At 37.2% G+C, this 22695-nt stretch overlaps 1 protein-coding gene across 1 annotated transcript in view; it reads left to right on the top strand.

Moving 5' to 3' along the window:
• Positions 1–22695, top strand: part of LOC127414365 (F-box only protein 11-like) — a 41606-nt gene that overhangs the window by 1742 nt on the left and 17169 nt on the right. The window contains exons 2-11 of the mRNA XM_051652346.1: positions 14385–14512; positions 14774–14855; positions 14938–15082; positions 15323–15452; positions 15844–15927; positions 16831–16963; positions 18912–19018; positions 19175–19286; positions 20435–20541; positions 20633–20770. Coding sequence (XP_051508306.1) covers positions 14385–14512; positions 14774–14855; positions 14938–15082; positions 15323–15452; positions 15844–15927; positions 16831–16963; positions 18912–19018; positions 19175–19286; positions 20435–20541; positions 20633–20770 — 1166 coding nt within the window. The remainder of the gene's footprint in view (positions 1–14384; positions 14513–14773; positions 14856–14937; positions 15083–15322; positions 15453–15843; positions 15928–16830; positions 16964–18911; positions 19019–19174; positions 19287–20434; positions 20542–20632; positions 20771–22695) is intronic.

Here is a 22695-nt window from a genome sequence, read left to right as displayed (position 1 = left end):
GTGATTCTGTACACCGCCAATGCCTGCGGAACTATTCGGTCACACAGGAAAATATTCAGAAGTGATATATCTGAAATATTGGCCTCTGCGATATATCGCATCGGGGTCCTGATCACCATGTCAGAGTTTATTGTGCGATTAATGAACGTCTGCCAGCTCATTTAGCATCTTATTACAAGACTACTTGACAAATAGATCAATTTATATGCAAATGAAACATTGAATTGAAATTATTTTATTTGTTAACGTGTAGAGATTGCACCGTGATTCGAGAAGCAGGAAAGATGGCTCGCAATAGCGGGATGAGCAGTCTGATACGTGGATGTGCAGTTGTTACTGAGAAATGTCAGACCGCTAGATGGCGCCATTGGCCAATCAGAGTATTCCAGAGAGCCGTGCCATTATATTTATTATTCATTTTCCATTTAAGAGATACTTTTATCCAAAGTAACAACCATATCTTACTGATATACTTCCAAAACATTCAGGTGATTAATAGGGCAGCTACAGAAAGTGTGGAAGATTCCTTTTGGTGTCTTTTAGTATTACCTTTATATGGAGATGTTTTTGTAAAATAAGTTTATTGCATTTATTGCTGCAGTTCACCCCAGATCCTTATTTGGGGTTTGTGAATAATGGGAATGATGCTACAGTAAGTCTTGCAAGGCACGTTAGGTGAGTCTGGCACATATTTTGTATTTGGAAGGCTCAATGGAGGCACTGCAAGGGAATGTTTTAAAATAAGTTGAAATGTATCTTCCAAACGGAAACTGGGTCAAAACTGCAAAGCTTTAAAACAGGATGGTCCAGAATTGGATTAAGAATCGACTGTAACTGTGAAGGTACATGGTGTTTAGTGACAGCTTGTTTTGCACCCAGACATGAAAATGCTGTCACGATTTAGGCTACTTACCCCCATGATGTTCCAAACCTGTAGGACTTACTTTCTTCTGTGTACGGAGAAAAGGAGATGTTTAGCAGTATGTCCAAACAGCTCCTTCCATATAACAACAGTAAACGGGGACTGAAGCTCTAGAAATTAGGGATGTGCGAGACTAGTCGACTAGTCAAATAAACGGTTCTGATGCTGCTAGTCGACACTGGAATTACTAGTCGGTTAATATTTCCCCCCCATTAAACTGATCATAATTTTTACACATTTACATTTGGCTTTATATTTTTACAGAGGCTGCGCTTAAATTACTGTCATATTAATGTTACATATTTTAAATAGAATTAATAATACAAATATTATTTATTTAAAAAAAAAAAAAGGATATCTGGAGCAGATACAGAGTTAGTGACCTTAAGATGTTCAATATGTATACACTTTTCTAAACCTGTTAATTAGACATGCAAATGGCGTTATACTGCGTCTACGTTAGCGACGCGATAAAACTATCGCTCCTGTTAATAATTAGCATAGCTGTTAACATTGCAAGCATGACGTTGGAGCAATCTGTAGTTTTGCCGCATTTCATATCTTGACACTCCATTATTCATAGTGCAGCACATTTGACAAGAAAGAATTTTTGCTGAACATAATTTGTTTCGTGTTGTCCGATGTGCAGATGTTGCAGTCAGAGTCAATGGCGGGTGCTCGCGTCATAAACGCGCACTCGCTTCTCACACGCAGCAGTTCGGTGTCGTGCTCTCGCGCTCTATTACGTGACTGTTCAGTCCTTTTGTTCAAAATATATACTTTTGTTCAAAATAAGTAACACTGTCACTCACTGTGCTATAGCGTACTTACCTGCCCATCGGTTCATCTCACTTATTCATCTCTATGTTTGAAAAGCCTCCTCAACAGCTAGAAGCCAAAAGTGCGGGAGGAATGGATGTTTTTTATTTATTAAGTTAATCAGGTCTGAGAGAACACAAAATATAATGTAACCAAATGCTACAATGTAGTCAATAATATTAACAAAAATAATATCTGGATAAATAGCCTCGATGTGAAATAAAACATTATTAATGATATGATAATAATTTTACATTAACCACTTTGTGTATGAATCATATCTCTGACTAATGTTCATTGTGAAATGCTTATTTTTGCATTGTTTTATTCAATTGGCATGAAGGAGTTGCTAGTTTTTTCCTCATTTCAGATCTGGAGAAATGCTGTCATTTGTAGTTCAATAGCCAAAATATTTGGAAATATTTGCATGAGAAAAAAGTTTTGTTTCAGTAACAATGGACATTATGCAATGTACAGATCATGCAATGTTGTGATTATTGAAACATGCCATTTTTCAAATTGAGTTCATTGTTTAAATTATAACATAAAAGGATGACAGGGTCATTTTAAAAGGTTAGAATAGAATAAAAGTTTGCCCTTGAAAAGGTAAAAAAAAATGCCCCTGGAAATCAAATATTGACCCTGGTTCCATCTGACCTAATTGAGTAATTGAGAAAAGATTTAGGTCAGTTTGTTGTAAAATTTCAAACAAGTTTTATTCTCTATGTGTGTAAATCCCCCCCACCATATGAGCCGTGTAGGGGGGTAATTCACCCTAATTTTCAGAAATGAATTTCAGGCCCTGGTGTATGACTTTCTTTCTTCTGCAGAACACAAATGAAGATTTTTAGAAGAATATTTCAGCTCTGTAGGTCCATACAATACAAGTGAATGGTGACCAGAAATTTGAAGGTCCAAAAAGCACACAAAGGCAGCATAAAAGTAATCCATACGACTCCAGTGGATAAATCAATATCTTCTGAAGCGACCCAATTGGTTTTGGGTGAGAACAGACCAAAATGTAACTCCTTTTTTAACTATAAATCTTGACAGCAGTCTCCTTGGCGATCACGATCGATTACACTTACTAAAAATTCAAATTATTTTGATTTCTCTTCAGTTTTGATTGTTATGATTACTATAAATGGTAATTGAACTGCATAGTTTGGGTTCTGTTGTTAATTTGTTATTTTTTATTAATATTTTCATAATGTACCAAGTTAAAAGGTTCCCTGTTCAATTTTCAGCATTAGCGGAGAGCGAATTTCTTTCATATGTAAGTAAAATGGATATTGTAACTGAAATATACCCAAATGAATCACACTCGAACTAAATCACATTCAAATTGGAATCGAATTGAATCGAGAGCTTGTGGATCAGAATCGAATCAAATCGGGACATCTGTATCCATAACCAGCCCTACTGACATGACTTGAAAACTGCTTGATTGTCCCCTAAATATAGCTTGACACTGGAAGCTTGAAGCTTTTCCACAATTTTTTCATTTATGATATTAATTCATCACAGAAGGCAAACAGTTGTAAGTTGTCTGGTTATGTCTAGATCTCCTGAGTGTGGATCTGTGTTTGAAGTCAGCATGCTGTTGTGTTGCACCAGTTGGTGGGACACAGTGTTTGTAGTGGTTACTGGACTAGTAGCCCTGGAGAGCCCATGATGCTACCAGAGCAACAGCGCAGCGTTTGTGTCTTATTCGCTGAACATCCTCTGTGCAGAATGGCCTCCTACTCACCTGAAGGTAAACTGGAGTCGCTACAGATTATAAAGCTTATTAATAACATCCACCCACGATGAGCTTAGAGCTATAAAGAGCGGGTCCTGCTACAACCGAGCTGAATTACAGTATGTTTGGAGATTAAGGCAGTCTAGCTCTTAAGTTGATGTATTTGTGTACGTGTAAGTTAAAACATTACAGCATGATTTTCTGTAAAGCTGCTTTGAAACGATGTGGATTGTGAAAAGGCGCTGTACAAATAAAAATGACTGGATGTTTACTTGAAATGGTGTTTGGTGGGTCATGAGTGATTTGACTATGACTTTCAACATTTGCTGCTTTTTATACCTCAGAGGTACCTTTAATCACACCATATTCAAAGCTGGTGTTGTTCAAGCTGTTAGTGGTGAATATTTGTACCAGGTGGACATAAGAGACCTAAATGATTTACCCATGCCCTACCTCTACCTAGATTTTGGATGCATTTTGCTCTTTTATGTTTTTTTTAGAGGATGTTTGGCTTGTTTTGTGTCGTACTGTGCACACTCTAATAAGCTCATGTTTGTTACTTAAACAAATGGCATGTATATAACCTAGAAATGTGTAATTCCAGGTTGTCTTTTAAGAATTGCAAAAGGAATGGTGCTCTCTTTTTTTTTTCTTCTTTTTTTTTATCAAATCACTTAATTTCTCCCAGCCATCCCGACCTTGTCCGTGACGCTCATCTTCATGTATTGTGTTACAAATATGAGTCTCTGTTAGATTCGTAACAGGCCATTTCGAATTGGAAAGCCGGTAGTTTAACATTACATTTAACTTGTAAATGCACATTTAGCTGAAACTTGAACTTTGCAATCCAAAACATCAAATGTATTCTCCAAATGTCCTTTCCTGCTATAGCCTTTATGCAAAAGTATTGTCTGGATTTTTGTTTTTGAGGCTTTTGGGGTTATTCTTTTTCTTTATGAATACATATTGAAATGTATACTGTATGGTATTAACTTGTTAGTCATCACTTACGCTTTCACTTTCTTTCTTAGAGAGCTGTGTGTTTTCTTAATAATTTGAGGAAGCTCTTTTTTACATTGGTATCATCATCCATCGTCATCTAAGAGGAGATGATTTGAGATGAATTGATGCATTTGCTGCTTGCTTGAGATTGTGATGATGTGTGTTTAAAGGGATAGTTTACCAAAAAAAATGGAAATTCTGTAATCCTCATCATCCTCATGATGTTCCAAACCTTTATGACCTTTGTTTTTTTTCTTTAAGCTGGTGTTAAGCAGAATGTTAGCCTCAGTCACCATTGACTTTCTTTGCATCTTTTGTCCAGACATTGAAAGTGAATGGTGACTGAGCCTAAAATCTCCTTTTGTGTTCCACAGTAGAAAGACAGTCATGCAGGTTTGAAATGACAGAATATTCATTTTTGGGTGAACTTTTCCTTTAATGTGATTCCTTTTGATTTCTGTCTCAGATGTGTTTTGCTTTTCACTTTCTTCACAACAGTAGGTAGTTTCACTTTCAGTTACCAGAAAACACATTTTGTGATCATGTCAGGATGTGAATGAAATGTGAAGCTGGGCCAAAAGAACACAGGAACAAGCTGTTTTGGTAGTCTGGATGTGAACCGTTACATCCACTTATTTGTCCACTGCAATGTCCAATATGCAACACTTAATGAAATCAATGAATCAAAATCTATACTGATATGGTGTGGATTCAGCATCAAGTCGAATCAGTTGTTGTCGGTAGACACGCACAGACAGCCGATAAAGCACTTGGGTATTTGTAACAAACGCCATTGGCTGATAAGAGAGCAAGACACAAAGGCCAAAGACATCCAATTAAGGGGCTGTTCACACCAAATGCTTTTGCATCCATCCACACAGTTTTCCAATTCTTTTTCTATGTAGACATAGATGTATGTCTTTGACTGTTTCGTCACGTTTCGTAGTTTATGCAGCGCTATTTTGTGCGGGAGCGCAATTTTTTTTAGATGCAGAGTCAAGCCTGGGTAGCTCAGTGGTAAAAGACGCTGGCTACCACCCTTGGAGTTCGCTAGTTCGAATCCCAGGGCATGCTGAGTGACTCCAGCCAGGTCTCCTAAGCAACCAAATTGGCCCGGTTGCTAGGGAGGGTAGAGTCACACGGGGTAACCTCCTCGTGGTCGCTATAATGTGGTTCGTTCTCGGTGGGGCGCGTGGTGAGTTGAGCGCGGATGCCGTGGTGGATGGCGTGAAGCCTCCACATGCGCTATGTCTCCGTGGCAATGCGCTCAACAAGCCACGTGATAAGATGCGCGGGTTGGTGGTCTCAGATGCGGAGGCATCTGGGATTCATCCTCCGCCACCCGGATTGAGGCAAATCGCTACGCGACCACGAGGACTTAAAAGCGCACTGGGAATCGGGCATTCCAAATTGGGTGAAAAAGGGAAGAAAAAATATATATATTTGTGGACAATAATATGTGCATGTAACATAATGTTTAAATGTAATTAAAATTAATACACTTAAGAAATGCAAGTATTGGCATTTTCCTCGTAAAATATTATTAGTTAAGTGTATTTTAATATATTTAGGCTATGTTTAGTACGTATTTGTGGTTTATTATTTTTATAATTTCCAAGGTTTCGGGGGCTTTTGGGGCACTTTTGCACATGTGTCAGAGTCTTTGGCCATTAGGGCTTGGTAAATGTTCATACATGGACGTGTAGAGGGGGCTCTGTAGTGCCACCTAGAAGATGGGCATGTTCGGAGGGCTCTGTAGCCCTTTTGAGCTACAGTCACCAAACTTTGTACATATATAGATCTCATCAAGCTGGACAATTTACGCACTGACAGTCATAAGCTCTGCCCAACAGGAAGTCGGACATTTTGGATTGCTTGAAAAATGCCTGCTCTGGAATTTGAAATACTCCTAGTGGATTCATGTTACAGGTACCAAATGTGGGTGACATCATGCGAACGGATTTTTTATATATCAAATGGTCTTGGGGGCTGAAAGCATGGATGTGGCTATTTAAAACTCAAAAAAAAAAAAAAAAAAAAAGGTTTTTTTTTTTTTTTTGCCTGATTTACCTTCAAATTACTAAACTATACAATTAATTTGCATACAGAATTAGAAATTTATGTTAAAATTATGTTAAATTCACTTCAGTGAACATCTATATTACTCAGTTTTATAAATGGAGATTATGCCCATGTGTTAGGGGCAGATTGCTGCCATCTCGTGGTAAGAAAGAAAAATAAGTAAAATTAAGTGAAATTACAATATATAACCAGCAGGTGGCTGCACAGGACCATTCATATGTCTGGTTGTGGCAAACTGATTATTATTATTTTTTTTTATCTTACCATACCTCCTACCTAAGTAATGCATTTGGATGTATAGTTAGCTGTATATTTATGTTTTAATAATGTTTTTATATGTTTTAATAATATAGTTATATATTTTTAGTTATGCATATTTGGTATATTTAGCATATATAGTTGTAACCAAGCTGGACAACTTTCATAATTATAGTTATTAGCTCCACCCAACAGGAAGTCGGCCATTTTGAATTTTTGAATATTGCAATGTCTGTACTTTTAAATACTCCTCCTATGGGATTTATGAGACTGTCACCACATTTAGACAACATTATGCCAAGACATTGAAGATGCTAAATTGTGAACAGATTTTTTATATATCATTGTATCGGTGTTGCCATGGCGAGGCATTAAATTAATGGCGAAAAATGGAAAACAGGAAGTGTCTAATATTTTCTGTGTGCAATGTGTGATTTAGATCAAAATTGAGATGTATGTTTGGTCTTGGGGGCTAATCACATTGATGTGACTATTTTGGGTCATGGTCATATCGCCACCACATGGCAGCAGGAAGTGTGGCTGAATGCACAGTTTTAGCATTTGAATGTGCATTTTTATCAATGAATATTCTAATTTTAATTTGACAGCCTTTGTACTTTTGTAAGTTCATTTACACAATTAAATAAAAAGAAATATATAGGTTAGATGAATCATTTTAACTTGTACATGTTTGTGCAGCTAGAGGCACAGAAAGGAATCATTTACTTTTAATTAAATGATTAAATTAAATGATGATTAATAAAATAATCATTTACTTTTAATGAAGTCAATTCATTTTAATTAAATTAAGTTACTTTTTCTTTATTTGTTAGGTTGACATAGTAGGCTACTTGAAAGTGCAACTCTCATGACACTTCCCATATTATCCAGCAAGACACAGTTAAAGTGTAAACATATAGTCAAGACCTATAGCATCATGTGTGAATTATAGGGGTGTATCGCTCCACTGATCTGGATCAATGCATCGATCAAATAACCAACGATACAGTGTCATCAATGCAATGCGTAAACATCAAAGTTTATTCTTAATGATGTACCTTTATTTTGGCCCCCTCATGCCAGCCACATCCGTACTCCTTTCGGTCAGTCGATGCAGCAACCTTATGATATTCATCTTGCTTCATAAGCGCTAAATATTCTTCTCGTGTGGGACACGGATGTGCTTAGGGGTGATTGAAGCCTGAAGTTACTCTCTGCTCTAGTGGCTCATGTGCGATCAAATTGTGCTTCCCACGATAACGTGGTGCATGCGACGCATTTTAATTCTACTTGAGAATTTTCTATTTTAAATCACTGTGGAGCAATTCAACCATATCAAACGGCTAGACAGCCCCGACATTTTGAACAGCACTGACGAGGGAAAGAGAAAACCCCTGCCCTGCAACAGCATCAATTACAAGACTTTTCACATTTAAACATCAACACCCTTACTAACATTTATCACAGTAAACTGTAACTGTGAATTTTACAATATAACTGTGGAAGTTTTAGCCAAGAAAAAACACGGATAGCACATACTCTCCTGTCAGAAACAAGTCGTGGGTATGTGAGTATTTTGCATTGAAAGACTTGCTTGACTGTTATAGAGATGAAAAATAGTTAAGGTAGTGTTTCTCTCATTCCACTAGGCAATGAGCTGAACAAACAATTGATGATCACTTGTGTGTGTGTTTAACTTAATTTTTTTTATATTATTTATCTGTATCAGTTTTTTTTTTCAACAACTGAAAGTACCTTATTTTGTTGTTGTTGTCCCAGTGTGGATACTGGATTTGCACTTTTCAGAGAGCTATTAAAATAATATTTTGGTTGTATTTTTATGAGATAATAAGCGTAATTGATTGTGTAAAATAGACACATAATATCGTAATATCCATCGCAGGCCCCTGAATTGAATCGAAATCGCATCGCAGCAGACTTTGAGGTATCGGCAAACATCGAATCACTGGCTAAGAGAATCGATAAAAAAATCATATCGCGATGAAACATGCAATTTACTCCCCTAGTGGATTGGATTAGATGATGAACACTTTCTTTGAGTCATTCAGACAAAACATCACTCTGGTTTATACCGATGTGCGATGTCTATTGTTAACTATCTCTGAATGAATCTTTTTTTAAATGTATTTTTGTGTGTCAGCATTGTGTTTCAGCAGTATGAAATTAATCTAATGTTTCTATTCGATGAGGTCGAGGTCGACCTACAAGAGTCTGATGTGGACATCTGGTATGTGTTTGGGCTGCAGCAGCAGGTCGGCACTGTCTCGGGTTTCAGGGCTGCCATCAAAGGGATGCCACACGGCTAATTCACCCCGGAGGGGTGTCATGGCAGCCCAGTTCAACCTCTGCCTCTGACCTCGGTTACCGTCAACCCCGCTTGTGGTGTCACCTGCTCCGTTCATCACAGCTGCTGAGGAGATCAGGGTTGTGTTTGTTAGAGGAGGTTACAGCCCCTCCTGTGCTTAACAACTGTTTCAGCAGCGTGTGTCGTATAGTGCCTTGATGAGATTTCAATATGTTATTAATGGGAGAGTTCAGCCAAACTCACCTTTATGTTGCTTCAAACCATATGATTTTCTTTTCCTCAGTGGGACACACAAGGAGATGTTTTGGAGAATGTTGCAGATGCATACTTTTCATAGAATGAAAGCATGCAGTAACCAGGGGCTGTCTAGCTCCAAACTGGACAAAAAGCACCCTAAAAGCAGGGACTAAAAATGTTTTTTTTTTTTTGCAGAAGAAAACTGAAAAGGGAACAAATCCCTTTCAATTGTTCCGGAGTGTAAACATTGTTTTTAAATGCTGGTAACCGGTTAATAACTGGTAAATTTGGTTTTGATAATTTTTTTCATGACCCCAAAGACCAAAGGGTTTATCGCAGTACATTTCTGGAATTACACTTCCTGTTGCCTTAAAAAAATAAGCATGCACTTTGATTCTGAAGGACACCGCCAGTTTAAAATGTAAAAAATAAATACAAATCTTTTGACCTGCAAAAGTTTAGTTAGAAGTTTAGTCTAGAGACGCAAATTTTGGCAAATTCTTTTAACCGGTTATTAATTGGTTAACCGATAAGCCATGAATCAAACAAGTGGCCAAACAGACATGAGTCAGTAAACCTCTCGGTCAGATTTGAACCGATATTATTAGTCGAGCAAATTGTTAACGCCAACCAATTAACCGTCTACATCCCTAGTTTAGTCCAAACACGCCAACGCAGTGTGTGCGTGCATGCGGGAGAGAGAGATTTAGGCTATATATTAAATTTAGGGAGCCAAATCAATATTTGAAAAATAAAAAAAAAGTTTGGGGATGTTTAATATAAAGAATAGGCTACTTTATAGTATGCTTGTTTTGATTTCTGTCCTGAAAATTCCCCCACATGGGAAATAATTTAATCGCTTGTTTTTGCTTTTGTTTTGAGGTAAGTGCCTAATTTTGAGCTTGTTTTACCAAAACAGGTGCCTTGTTTCTCTTGTGAGATCTGAAAACACTGCAACTGTTACATCATCCACCTTTAGCGTAAAGTAGTGTCATATTAAATGCCGGAACCGGAACGAAAAAATACTGCTTCTTCAACTTTGGGCCCTTTCATGTCCCTGGGGTTGATTTTGATTCAAACAAACAGATTTCAGCTTTTTTCTTATTGTTATTAAAATTGACAGTTTTTTACCAGACCTTCATTGTTTATTTTTGGTACTTTTCAAATGCCTTGTATGTATAGATTTTACTGTTTTAGCCTTGACCCCAGACTTTCAATATTAAACTATGAAAATTCCTTTTTAAAAATACAAAGTATTACATGTTTAAAACTATGATCATCTAAACACAGAGTGAAATAAACCAACCATTTCAGCATAACGACTGTCCCACAGTTGTGGCTTCATTTTCAGCACACCAAACAATTTCGACCAAGTGTTTTCAAAAGTTAGTGTACTTGTTAAACAAGTGGAAAAAAGTGTAAGCGAAGAGCATGCTTGAGGTAAAATATGAGATGTTTGAAGAAAACAAAGAAATTCAAGGAATATTTCACTTGTGAGCAGAATATGTTTATTGGCCGTCATTTTTTAATCAAGCTTAAATTTTGCCAAGTTAAGCGAAAAGTGTGAAAATTAGGACACTAAAATGTTAGCTATGAAATTAGCAAGATAAAGATGACACTGTGGTGGATATTTTCATGACTTCCAGAAGAAAATGTCAAAAATGACAAAGTTCCTGTGATGCATGTGCATACACTCTTATTGGACGTTGTTATTAGACAAAATCAAATGTTTTAGCTTTAGTATAATTCAAAGTGCTGAAAGCGCCCGAACACCCAAATAGATGTAGAATCTGGCGTCAACAGATTTTGCCCTCAATATATTCTTTCGTTCTCCATACTGTTTTCGAGCACCCTGGACATTCTGCCTAACATCTTTTGTGTTCCTTAAAAAAAAGGAAATCATTCAGGTTTGGAACGACATGAAGGTGAGTAAATGACACCGTTTTCATCTTTGAGTGAACTATTCCTTTACAAGCCGCTGTCGTTCTGAGCGTTTATCTCAGGGAAGTACGTGAACACAAGGACTGCTGTGTTCCAGAGCTTGCATTAGGTTTGAATTATTGAAGTGGCTCTCATTTGAGCACCTATCGCCACTTTCACTGAGATTATTGGTCTCTGACAACAGACTCGAGGGATTTTCATCTGAGCAGGCAAATGGAAAAACATGAGAGCTGAGACTATTATGCAAATATTGATTATATCACCAACATATGGTGACTTCCATGTGTTTGAATACATATTGGGAGGTTGAGGCAAGGGAATAGGTTTAGTAGGTTACAAGCTGTTTTTCATTATTTCTAATTACACAATCTTTATACTGGTGTTGAAACACAACTGGTTGAGGCTGTTCTCCTTGTTGGAAGAGCCTCTGGGATTTTGTCAGTTTATTCCAATTTCTACTGGTCGTATATACGCGTTATTCTAGCCATTGGATTGTATCTCAATTCACACACTACTATAAAAAGTGCTGCAATGGCAAAGCATGTACTTTTGGGTATGAAGTAAGCATGTACACTAGCACTGGCATTAGTATAGTATACTATATATAGTTTAGTATGCTAATTATATTTATTTTAATCTCTATATCACTTCTTAAATCCCAAGATCGATCTTTTACTCTATGCACAACCCTCTACAACAATAAGAGGAAATCGCTCGCATTTGCAACCAAATTTCATGCTGTGTGGCTAAAATGTATATATTGGGCAACTGGCTGGTAAATGTTTAGATTTCACTCACACAGTGATTGTGTAGTATAGTGGTGAACTATTCAGCAGCGAGGTCCTTTCACTGCATTTTGAGAGTAAAGGTTTGAGTCATTCTGTGTAATGTGTCCAAAGACGAGATCCACACAATCCATTTGTCATTGAATAATGTCTCTTTTAATACCCTTTCTGTTCTTTACAGTCAGTTGTTGATCAAAAACAACAGAAAAGAAACCTTAAATTCTGATCACACACAGCACAGATGAGATCCGCTATCATTAATATGCGCTCATTTACAGTCGCTCTTTACAGAAATACTGTTTTTTTTTTTTTTTTTTTTTAAAGAGACAGTACCGGTTTTCTACACATGTAAATACCTGTAAATAGTACAAATTATGCAATTAGTCAATAAACATGTAACAAAAAATAATGTACAGTGCTGTGGAAAAGTATTTGCCCCCATCCTAATTTCTTCTGTTTTTGTATATTTTTCATACTAAATTGTTTAAGATCTTTAAACAAGATATAACATAAAACAAAGGCAACCTTATATATATATATATATATATATATATATATATATATATAAACATTTTTATTGAAGCAAAAAATTATCCAACACCTATATCACCCATGTGAAAAACGAATTGCCCCCTTAAACCTAATAGCTGGCTGCTTTAGTTCAGCCACACTGGAGGGTTTTCAAGCATGAACTGCCTGATTAAGGTCCTGCCACAGCATCTCAATTAGGTTCAAGTCAGGACTTTGACTAAGCCACTCCAAACTTAAATTTAGCTTCTTTTGAGCCATTCAGAGGTGGACTTACTCCTATGCTTTGGATCATTGTCTTGCTGCATAATCCAGTTGCGCTTGAGCTTCAACTCACGGACTGATGACCGGACGCTCTCCTTTAGGATTTTCTGGTAGAGAGCAGAATTCATGTTTGCCTCAATTATTGCAAGTCGCCCTGAAGCAGCAAAGCATCCCCACACCATCACACTACCACCACCATGCTTGACCGTTGGTTTGATGTTCTTTTTGTGGAATTCTGTTTGATTTACGCCAGATGTAACGGGACCCTGTCTTCCAAACAGTTCCACTTTTGACTCATCAGTCCACAGAACATTCTCCCAAAAGGTTTGAGGGTCATCAAGGTGTGTTTTGGCAAAATTCAGACGAGCCTTAATGTTCTTCTGGGTTAGCAGTGGTTTTCGCCTCGCCACTCTTCCATAGACGGCATTTTTGGCCAGTGTCTTTCTGATAGTGGAGTCATGAACAGTGACTTTTATTGATGCGAGAGAGGCCTGCAGTTCCTTGGATGTTGTCCTTGGCGTTTTTGTGATTTCCTGGATGAGCTGTCACTGTGATCTTGGAGGAATTTTGGAAGGTCTGCCACTTCTGGGAAGGTTCACCACTGTACCAAGTTTTCTCCATTTGGAGATAATGGCTCTCAGTGTGGTTCTTAGGAGTCCCAGAACCTTTGACATAGCTTTGTAACCCTTCCCAGACTGATGTATTTCAATCGCCTTTTTCCTCATCATTCCTGGAATTTCTTTCGACTTTGGCATAGTGTGCTACTGGGTGAAAACTTTTAGCCAACTTCATGCTGCTGAAAAAGTTCGATTTAAATGTTGATTTGATTGAACAGGGCTGGCAGTAATCCGGTCTGGGTGTGTCTAGTCCAGCTGAACCCCATTATGAATGCAGTTTCATAGATTTGGGGATTTAGTAACTAAGGGGGCAAATACTTTCTCACACAGGCCCAGTTAGTATTGGATAACTGTTTTGCCTCAATAAATATCATTATCATTTAAAAACTGTATTTTGTGGTTACTCAGATTGCCTTTGTTTTATGTTAGATTTGGTTTGAATGTTTAAAACAATTTAGTATGAGAGATACTCAAAAACAGAAGAATTCAGGATGGGGGCAAATACTTTTCCACAGCAATGTATGCAATATAATATCGTATTTATTGATTGAATAAATGGATTAGTTCATATTTAAAAAGTTCAAAACAATGAAAATATAATCAAATTAATATTTTCGTAATGTACCTAGTTAGAAGGTCCCCTGTGTAATTAACAGCAATAGTTGCAAGAGAATGTCTTTCATATGCAAGCAAAAGAGACATAACAAATGGAAATATACCCAAATGAATCTATAGTGAATCAAAATCTAATCTAATCAAGAGTTTGTGAATCGGAATCAAATCTGGAAATCTGTATCAGTACCCGGCCCTACTAGTATTGGACTATTGCAGTGACGTGTAATGTGTCTTGATTCTCACACAGATGAGGAAGTTCCTGCCGAGATGGTCGCAGAAGAATCTGGTCAAGGAGCTCAGAATAGTCCGTACCAACTTCGAAGAAAATCTCTGTTACCGAAGAGAACAACGTGTCCAACAAAGACCAACATGGAGGTACGCAGCATCAAACTTTAATTTTAGCTTTAGATGTCCAGTATGATTAAAAGATTTCAGTCACCTTATTAAACTCATAATAGACCTTTAGCTCATTTATGAGCCATTCTTTGTAATTTAATGCTTCGTCTGAAATATTAATTTGGGCCATTTGGAAAAACTACAGCAGTTTTCACACTTGAAATAAATCAGATTTAGCGTGAATGTATTTCATGTGGTGTTACAAGAAACTGAGAGAGGAGATTTGTTTTTGTTTTAAAGGGTGCTTCCACATCAACAACAGAAAACTTTGGGCATCGGGCGAAACGTGCCAGAGTGTCTGGAAAATCACAAGATCTGCCTGGTAATGGAAAGCTGTCTTATGAAATATAAAGACTCGTTTCAGTTTGTATATTTTGATTAACACTAGTTCTGTTCTGTTCCAGTCACTCCAGCAGAGCAGTACTTGCAGGTGAAGCTTCCTGATGAGGTGGTTTTAAAGATCTTCTCGTACCTGTTGGAACAGGACCTTTGTCGAGCTGCATGTGTGTGCAAACGCTTTAGTGAACTTGCCAATGACCCCATCCTCTGGTGAGTTCCTCATTACATTGGAAATGGTGATATCAGTTGAATAAAGGAAAGGACAAGTAAAAAACAATCATTTGATGATACTACTAATGTGTACATAAATAGTATCTTGGATTACCATGGTATTTGAATATGCTAATCATTCAGTACTTTGGTATTACCATCTGATACCATAGCTGCACTGTGGTACCGCCACTGTACTTTAAGTGTCAATGATCTCGATTCTTCTTGTCTGCTCTGCAGGAAGAGACTTTATATGGAGGTTTTTGAGTACACACGTCCTATGATGCATCCCGAGTCTGGAAAGTTCTTTCAGATTAACCCAGAAGAGTACGAGCAGCCCAACCCCTGGAAAGAGAGCTTTCAGCAACTGGTAATGTTTTTCACCACCTTTATATTCTTTGTGATGTTTTAAAATCATCATTTGACTGCAAGCAAAACCAAAGTTGTTTAAGATGCTGGTAATCGGCAGCTGTCTCTCAATTCAGTACATTGCAATGTATCACAATATCATTATTGATGAAGATATTATTGAAAAATAATCATAATATATTGATAAATGATTGTGTTGACACAAAGCAAATCTGAGAATCTGTGATTTAGTTGTTCCCCCTCCCCCCCAAATCAAACCCATAAATGAACAGATGGTGCTGTAATGTGAAAATTAGGGCGGTGTCGATGTTGTTATCGATGTATCATTAAGTTTCATGAGTGAGGTTTATGAGAGCAAAATACTGACTGATTTGTGACCTTTGTGGTTGCAGTATAAAGGTGCTCATGTGAAACCAGGCTTTGCAGAACATTTCTACAGTAACCCAGCCAGATATAAGGGACGAGAAAACATGCTGGTGAGTTCTGGGACTCTTGAATATGTTTTTATATTCTAAATGCTTTGTATTCATGATCTGGATGGATTATATGGTTCATTAATAGATTATGGGTGGTTTTAGACATTGTGACTCTTGGGATAGTTCACCCAAAAATGAAAATTCTCTCATTATTTACTCGTCCTCATGCCATCCCAGATGTGTATGGCTTTCTTTCTTCTGCAGAACACAAACAAAGATTTTTGGATGAATATTTCAGCTGTAGGTCTATAAAATGCAAGTGAATGGGTGCCAGATTTTTGAAGCTCCAAAAAGCACATGTAGCCATCATAAAAGTAATCCATACGACTTCAGTGGATTAATTAATGTCTTCTGAAGTGAAACACTAGGTGTGTGTAAGATATAGATCAATATTTAATACTTTTTTTACTTAAAAACTTTTGGTCACCATTCACTTGCATTGTATGGACCTACAGAGCAAAGATGTTCTACAAATCTTCATTTGAGTTCAGCAGATGAAAGAAAGTCATACACATCTGGGATGGCATGAGGGTGAGTAGAACGATGTAAACGATGAGAGAAGTTTCATTTTTAGGTGAATTAACCCATTAAATGTGGTAAAATCACTAACACAAATCCTTGAGTGGTTTGTTGCATTTATAAAAGGATGGCAACAGTATTATGATTAAACATGCTTGCATTTAATAAATGATTACATTTATGTATAATAATGATCATAATAAACAATTCTCCCAAGATTATAGTTCATTAGCCTAAGTGTAGGATGTGTACGTTTGCCAAGCATCTTGGCATGATATTATAGAATTCAGTTGATGTGCGATCAGGTGAATGAATGGCTCATTCAATCAGATTTTAGAGTCGTAAATATCTGTTTTATAACCTATCTTTTAATTCTTTCCTCAGTATTACGACACCATCGAGGATGCACTGGGAGGAGTTCAGGAAGCCCATTTTGACGGTTTGATATTCGTTCACTCTGGGATCTACACAGATGAATGGATCTACATCGAGTCACCGATCACAATGATAGGCGCTGGTATGAGCACACTGTGCCATGTGAAAGATATAAAGTCAACATGAAACTGCATTCACAAGCCATTTTTTCTGTCATAATGTGACCTATTTCCAAGTGAAACAACATGGGTGAAAAGATCATTCAAACCACAATAAAAAAAAGTTTGGCTTGTTAAAAAGTGAGCATTACATACCTGGAGGGCTTGTTGATGTCAGTCTAAAAAGAAAGTCATTTCAGAGGTGGAGCAAGTTATTACATTTTAATGAAAAATTGCAAATAAATTGTTTTTTTCTTTCAGAAAAATGTGGGGTTGATAAAAATATTGAGTTTTCGATGTATCACGATCTCCATTTAAACAATATCCATTCCAAAATCAGTGCGAGTAAATCACTCTCAAATTTTGTGCTATGCAACTAAAAAAAAATCTGTGATTCTATTTCACTAAATAATCACTTTTTATATCCTTTCTGTTCTTTAGCCAGTTGTTGATCAAAAACAACAAAATATAAACATTTAATTCTTATCACGCATAGTGCCTCAACCAAAAAACAGACGCTCACTGAACCGATATTCTTAAAGGGACAGTACCGTTTTTTCACTTGTTCTACATATCAATGTAAATACTTTAAAAAAATACAAACATAACAAAAAAATGCAATGTAATATGTGCAATTTCAAGACATTGATGGAATACATGTATTTGTACATTTTTTTAAAAGCTAAATGATGAAAGACTAATGATAAAATTTGCAATATCAACATTTTCATAATGTACCAAAGTTAGAAGGTCCCTTATATAATTAACAGCATCAGCTCAAGGAGAATTTCTTTCATATATAGTATAATCAAAATGGACATTATAACCGACACATACCCAAATTAATCAGAATCAAATCTCATGAATCCAGTCGGGAAATCTATATCAGTACTAGGGCTGAATGATTAATCGAAATCACGGTATGACCTGCTGCGATTATCAAACCGCAAGGGCTGTGATTTTATTTAATAAATAAATAAATAGGACGCATGATACAGTGTTTTCAGAGCAGTTCTGTACTTCATACACACAAAGTACCTCTTATGCTCTGAGTTAACCGTCGTGCTCGAGGTCGGTTCAGTGTGCTAAAGAGCGTTGAGCATGTTATAATTACAGCGCTCTAGATTTATTAATTGCACATATGCGTAATTCAAAATATGCTTGGCTGCTAAAAGTTTCACTGCATTAAAAGGCCATTGTCAACTCAACTACAAAAGGACTTCCTTTAGTTTTCTGCCAAAATAAAGGCTTGACGATTTAACCAGACTGCATAGCAATGCCGCATACAAGTTAAGAAATTATTAAGGAAATATGATGCTATTGTATAATAACATGATATGTTTATTACAGTATTTAATAATGATTATTACAGTATTATTATTATCATTGTTATTATTATACAAAAATATATTTCTTTGATAATTTATTAACTTAATAATAACTTAATATTAGGTTCCAAAAAGAAAAATGATGAAAGTGGGCTGAGACCCTATTGCAAAGTCAACAAAAGCAGGTATACAGTGAACAGATACAATGTGAATGCAACTTGAAACTTTTTTCCACCTCTGTTTCACTGTATTTTTTATTTATTTAGTTGTGAACTCCATTTCTTGAACAGTATTTCTATTGGCCGTAGTGCATGTTTTCCCATGACTTAATTTAGGCTAAAAGAAATCAAATTTTTTTTTTTTTTTTACGTTAATCATGTCGTAAAAAAAAAATTTTTTTTAATTGCAGTTAGATTTTTTGACCAAATCGTTCAAACCTAAGCAATACCCAGCCGTAGAATAATGTGCACTGTTGAATCGTGCATAATCAGAATGCATATTAAGGAAGTAAATGTGGTCAAATTTGATTTCATGTTGACTTTTGTACCAGATCAGGACAGATTTCCTTGCGGTATATATATTAATCGCGCATGTGGTTTTACAGCTCCGGGAAAAGTAGCAGATAAAGTCATCATTGAGAACACTAGAGATTCAACGTTTGTGTTTATGGAGGGGTCAGAGGATGCATATGTAGGCTACATGACAATAAAGGTGAGTTTTTTTTTTTTTTTTTTTTTTTATTTGGGATCTTCAGTAAAACGTTGTTAATAGGAAATTAAAGAATATAGCAATACTGTATAAAATATGTTTAGTAAGATAGGTGATATAGTGCATTACCTCACTTTTTGTGATGGTTCTCTGTTGCAGTTTAATCCTGATGATAAATCAGCTCAACATCACAACGCTCATCACTGTTTGGAAATCACAGTCAACTGCAGCCCCATCATTGACCACTGCATCATCCGCAGCACCTGCACAGGTGACCAGAGACCTGCTTGCTACATAGTGAACTTTTTTCTTTTTATTGCATGTTGAGTTAAAAGCTCAACAACAGCGTTGCCCACTCTTTCAGCGGCCTGGGTTCCGGAAGTGTATTCATTGTCTACAACAGGGTCAGATTGGCCATCGGGAGAGTCTGGACTTTTCCCGGTGGGCCGCTAGCAAGCTGATGCACATTATAAAAAATATAAAGTCAGCAGCCATATCACCTTGTAGCTCAAGACCGGTTGCAGCTAAGCAGGGTTGAGCCTGATCAGTACCTGGATGGGAGACCTCCTGGGGAAAACTAAGGTTACTGCTAGAAGAGGTATTAGGGAGGTCAGCAGGGGGTGCTCACCTTCCAGTCTGTGTAGGTTCTAATGCCCCAGTATAGTGATGGGAACACAATACTGAAAAAAAGGCACCGTCCTTCAGATGAGACGGTAAACCAAGGTCCTGACTCTCTGTGGTCATTAAAAATCACAGGACACTTCTCGTAAAAGAGTAGAGGTGTAACCTCAGTGTCCTGGCCAAATTCCCCCCATTGGACCATATCAATCATGGCCTCCTAATATTCCCCATCCATTAACTGGCTCTATAACGCTACTCTCTCCTCTCCACCAATAGCTGGTGTGTGGTGTACTGGCGCACTGTAGCTGCCGTCGCATCATCCAGGTGGATGCTGCACACTGGTGGTGGTTGTGGAGATTCACCTGTTCACTGTGTAAAGCACTTTGAGTGTAGTGTCAGAAAAGCGCTATATAATTGTAATGTTCAAAAATAAATAAATAACAATAAAATGGCTATTAGTCTATTTACCATCCAGCTGCATAAAGATAAGCACCTGAGAGTAAACGAGGTGTCGTGTATTCTAACAATTTCAATGCGTCGATGGATCAATCTGTTCTATTTATGCGCAACAGCCCATGAAACCTGTATAAAAATAAAAAGTGCCAAAATGTAATATTTATTTTGTGATGTTCAGATCCTCTGTTGGTCAAACTCACAGGTTAGAGTTCAGCAAACATCTTTGCATATGCCTGTGTTCCCTCTCTCCCACAAATGCATGCGTATGAATGGAACTGAAGGGAACACAAAGTCTGGTCTAGTTTTATCTGATGCCAACAGCCGTGTCTTGTGTTCCTGCAGTGGGCTCAGCGGTGTGTGTGAGCGGTCAGGGTGCATCACCCACTATCAAACACTGTAACATCAGTGACTGTGAGAATGTGGGACTCTACATCACAGACCATGCACAGGTAATACGCAACTCACGTAGACTATCGCGTTCCTCCTTTCCTGCGTTCTGGAGCAGATGACTCATTCTGTCTCTCTGGGTTTCTTCTGCAGGGCATTTACGAAGACAACGAGATATCCAACAATGCTCTAGCAGGAATCTGGGTGAAAAACCACGGCAATCCCATCATCAGACGGAACCACATCCATCACGGGAGAGATGTTGGGGTGTTCACATTTGACCATGGCATGGTAAGAAACTTCTCAGTCTGTATACACAGGCCCACAGTGACAGCCATTTTCAGACATCTTATTTTTGTTTTGGTGTCTGCATGTTAAGAGTATTGGTGGTTGCATCTTTATTAGAGGTAGGCCGATATATCGGTTTTGTGTAATCTGTGCAGATAATTTTTTAATAATTTCTTAATTTCAAAATAAGAGTCTCCGGTGTATTTCTGGCTTGTTTATACTTAAAAGTCCCTCGTTATGCACCAAATCTTTATATTTTTAGGTTATTTTGGGGATTTTGGTTGAACAATAAACTGCATCTGAGATTTTATTAATTTAGGATGCTCTGTCTTTGCCTGTCATAGTAAGAAAAGAATACTTTTTTTTTTTTGTGGAAATTTTAAAAATCGATTTTAAAAACTATCGGCCGATTCATCGGTTATCGGCCTTTCCCACCACCTTAGTAATCGGTTTTGGCAAAATCCAATATCGGTCGACCTCTAGTCTTTATAACCGACTTTGTCTTCCTTCCAACATGAATACAAGAGACATGGGTTGGATTCGGAATGCAATATACAACCTACTGCAACATACATACAGTATATTGCATACTATTTTGTGATTCGGATGTAAAACTGTATGCAATGTATATACAGTATAAATGGCTATGTTCAGAATTGAGTACTAGCTTACTGTATACTGCCAGTGCCTACTATTTTATATTTTATTTTTAAATAGCACATTAAACAGAACGCATTATGCACTAATAACCATTTTAAGCAGTAGTATGCTATGTTTGTTTTGCATTTTTCTTAATCAAATTTGGTGTTAAAGTGTCTGACTTTTTGACTTTCTGATCAAATAATGAGTCTAGATGGAGAAGTTGAATTTTGCAGATATTACTTAGTTCATTTATTGAATTAAAACAGCTTTACAGGGATTAATAATCACACTGGGCCATGTAGCAAACAATTTATATGCAGGTGAGAAACTACCGTCAAACACAAAAACACCAAAAGCTCATATTAAATGGACGCATGTGTTTTTGCTTAAATATTTCACTTGTTGGGCACATTAAATGTCCTGGAAAATGTTGCCTTCAAAAGAGTGGGAACCCTATTATTGTCCCTCGAGGGTAAATTAGTTTAGCAGCAAAGGTGTCAACACAGACTACAGAGTTTCCTAAAATCAACACCAAAGACAATACAGTAAGCACATAACACATACAAGATCTCATAAAAGAGACACCAGTCCATAAAGTGCAATGTCAGCATAAAGAAATTAATCAACCGGACTTAGCCCAATCGCCACCGGTACAAAAGAGGCCTTAATTCTCTTGGTCCTGCTTACTGGCACTCTAAAACAAGGACCTGATGGCAATAACTCAAACTCCGTTTGTAATGGATGGCTGGGTGTTTCGAGGATGGAATTTCCCTCAGTACTTGTTTCTATAAAATGTCAGCGAGCTTGCGCTTGATTCACCCCAGTAAGTTTGCCTAACACTTTTACAAGGCTATTCAGTCTATTTTTGTTTGACAAAGTGAGGGTTCTGTACCATGCATTAATACAAAAGGATAAAACAGATTCAATAAAGCTCTTGTAAAACAGTCATCATGGTCGAACACAGCATTTTGCACAATGTGCTCTGTTGTAGACTGCACGTTTTGGTACAATTAGAGTACTTCTGTGCATACAGAAAATTGGCATACTTTGCACAGTATACTGCAGAAATACATTTACATTTATGCATTTGGCAGATGCTTTTATCCAAAGCGACTTACAGTGCACTTATCACAGTGGAGTTAAGTGTCTTGCTCAAGGACACAATGGTGGTGGCTGTGGGGATCGAACTAGCAACCTTCCGATTACCAGTTATGTGCTTTAGCCCACTACGCCACCACCACACCAGAAATAGAATAGTGTGCGATTCTAAACATGGGTATAGAGTA

Source organism: Myxocyprinus asiaticus, chromosome 23 (genome assembly GCF_019703515.2).
Source record: "Myxocyprinus asiaticus isolate MX2 ecotype Aquarium Trade chromosome 23, UBuf_Myxa_2, whole genome shotgun sequence".
Classification (NCBI taxonomy): domain Eukaryota; kingdom Metazoa; phylum Chordata; class Actinopteri; order Cypriniformes; family Catostomidae; genus Myxocyprinus; species Myxocyprinus asiaticus.
The sequence above is the reverse complement of the archived record's forward strand: the minus strand, read 5'-3'. Positions and strand labels throughout refer to the sequence as shown.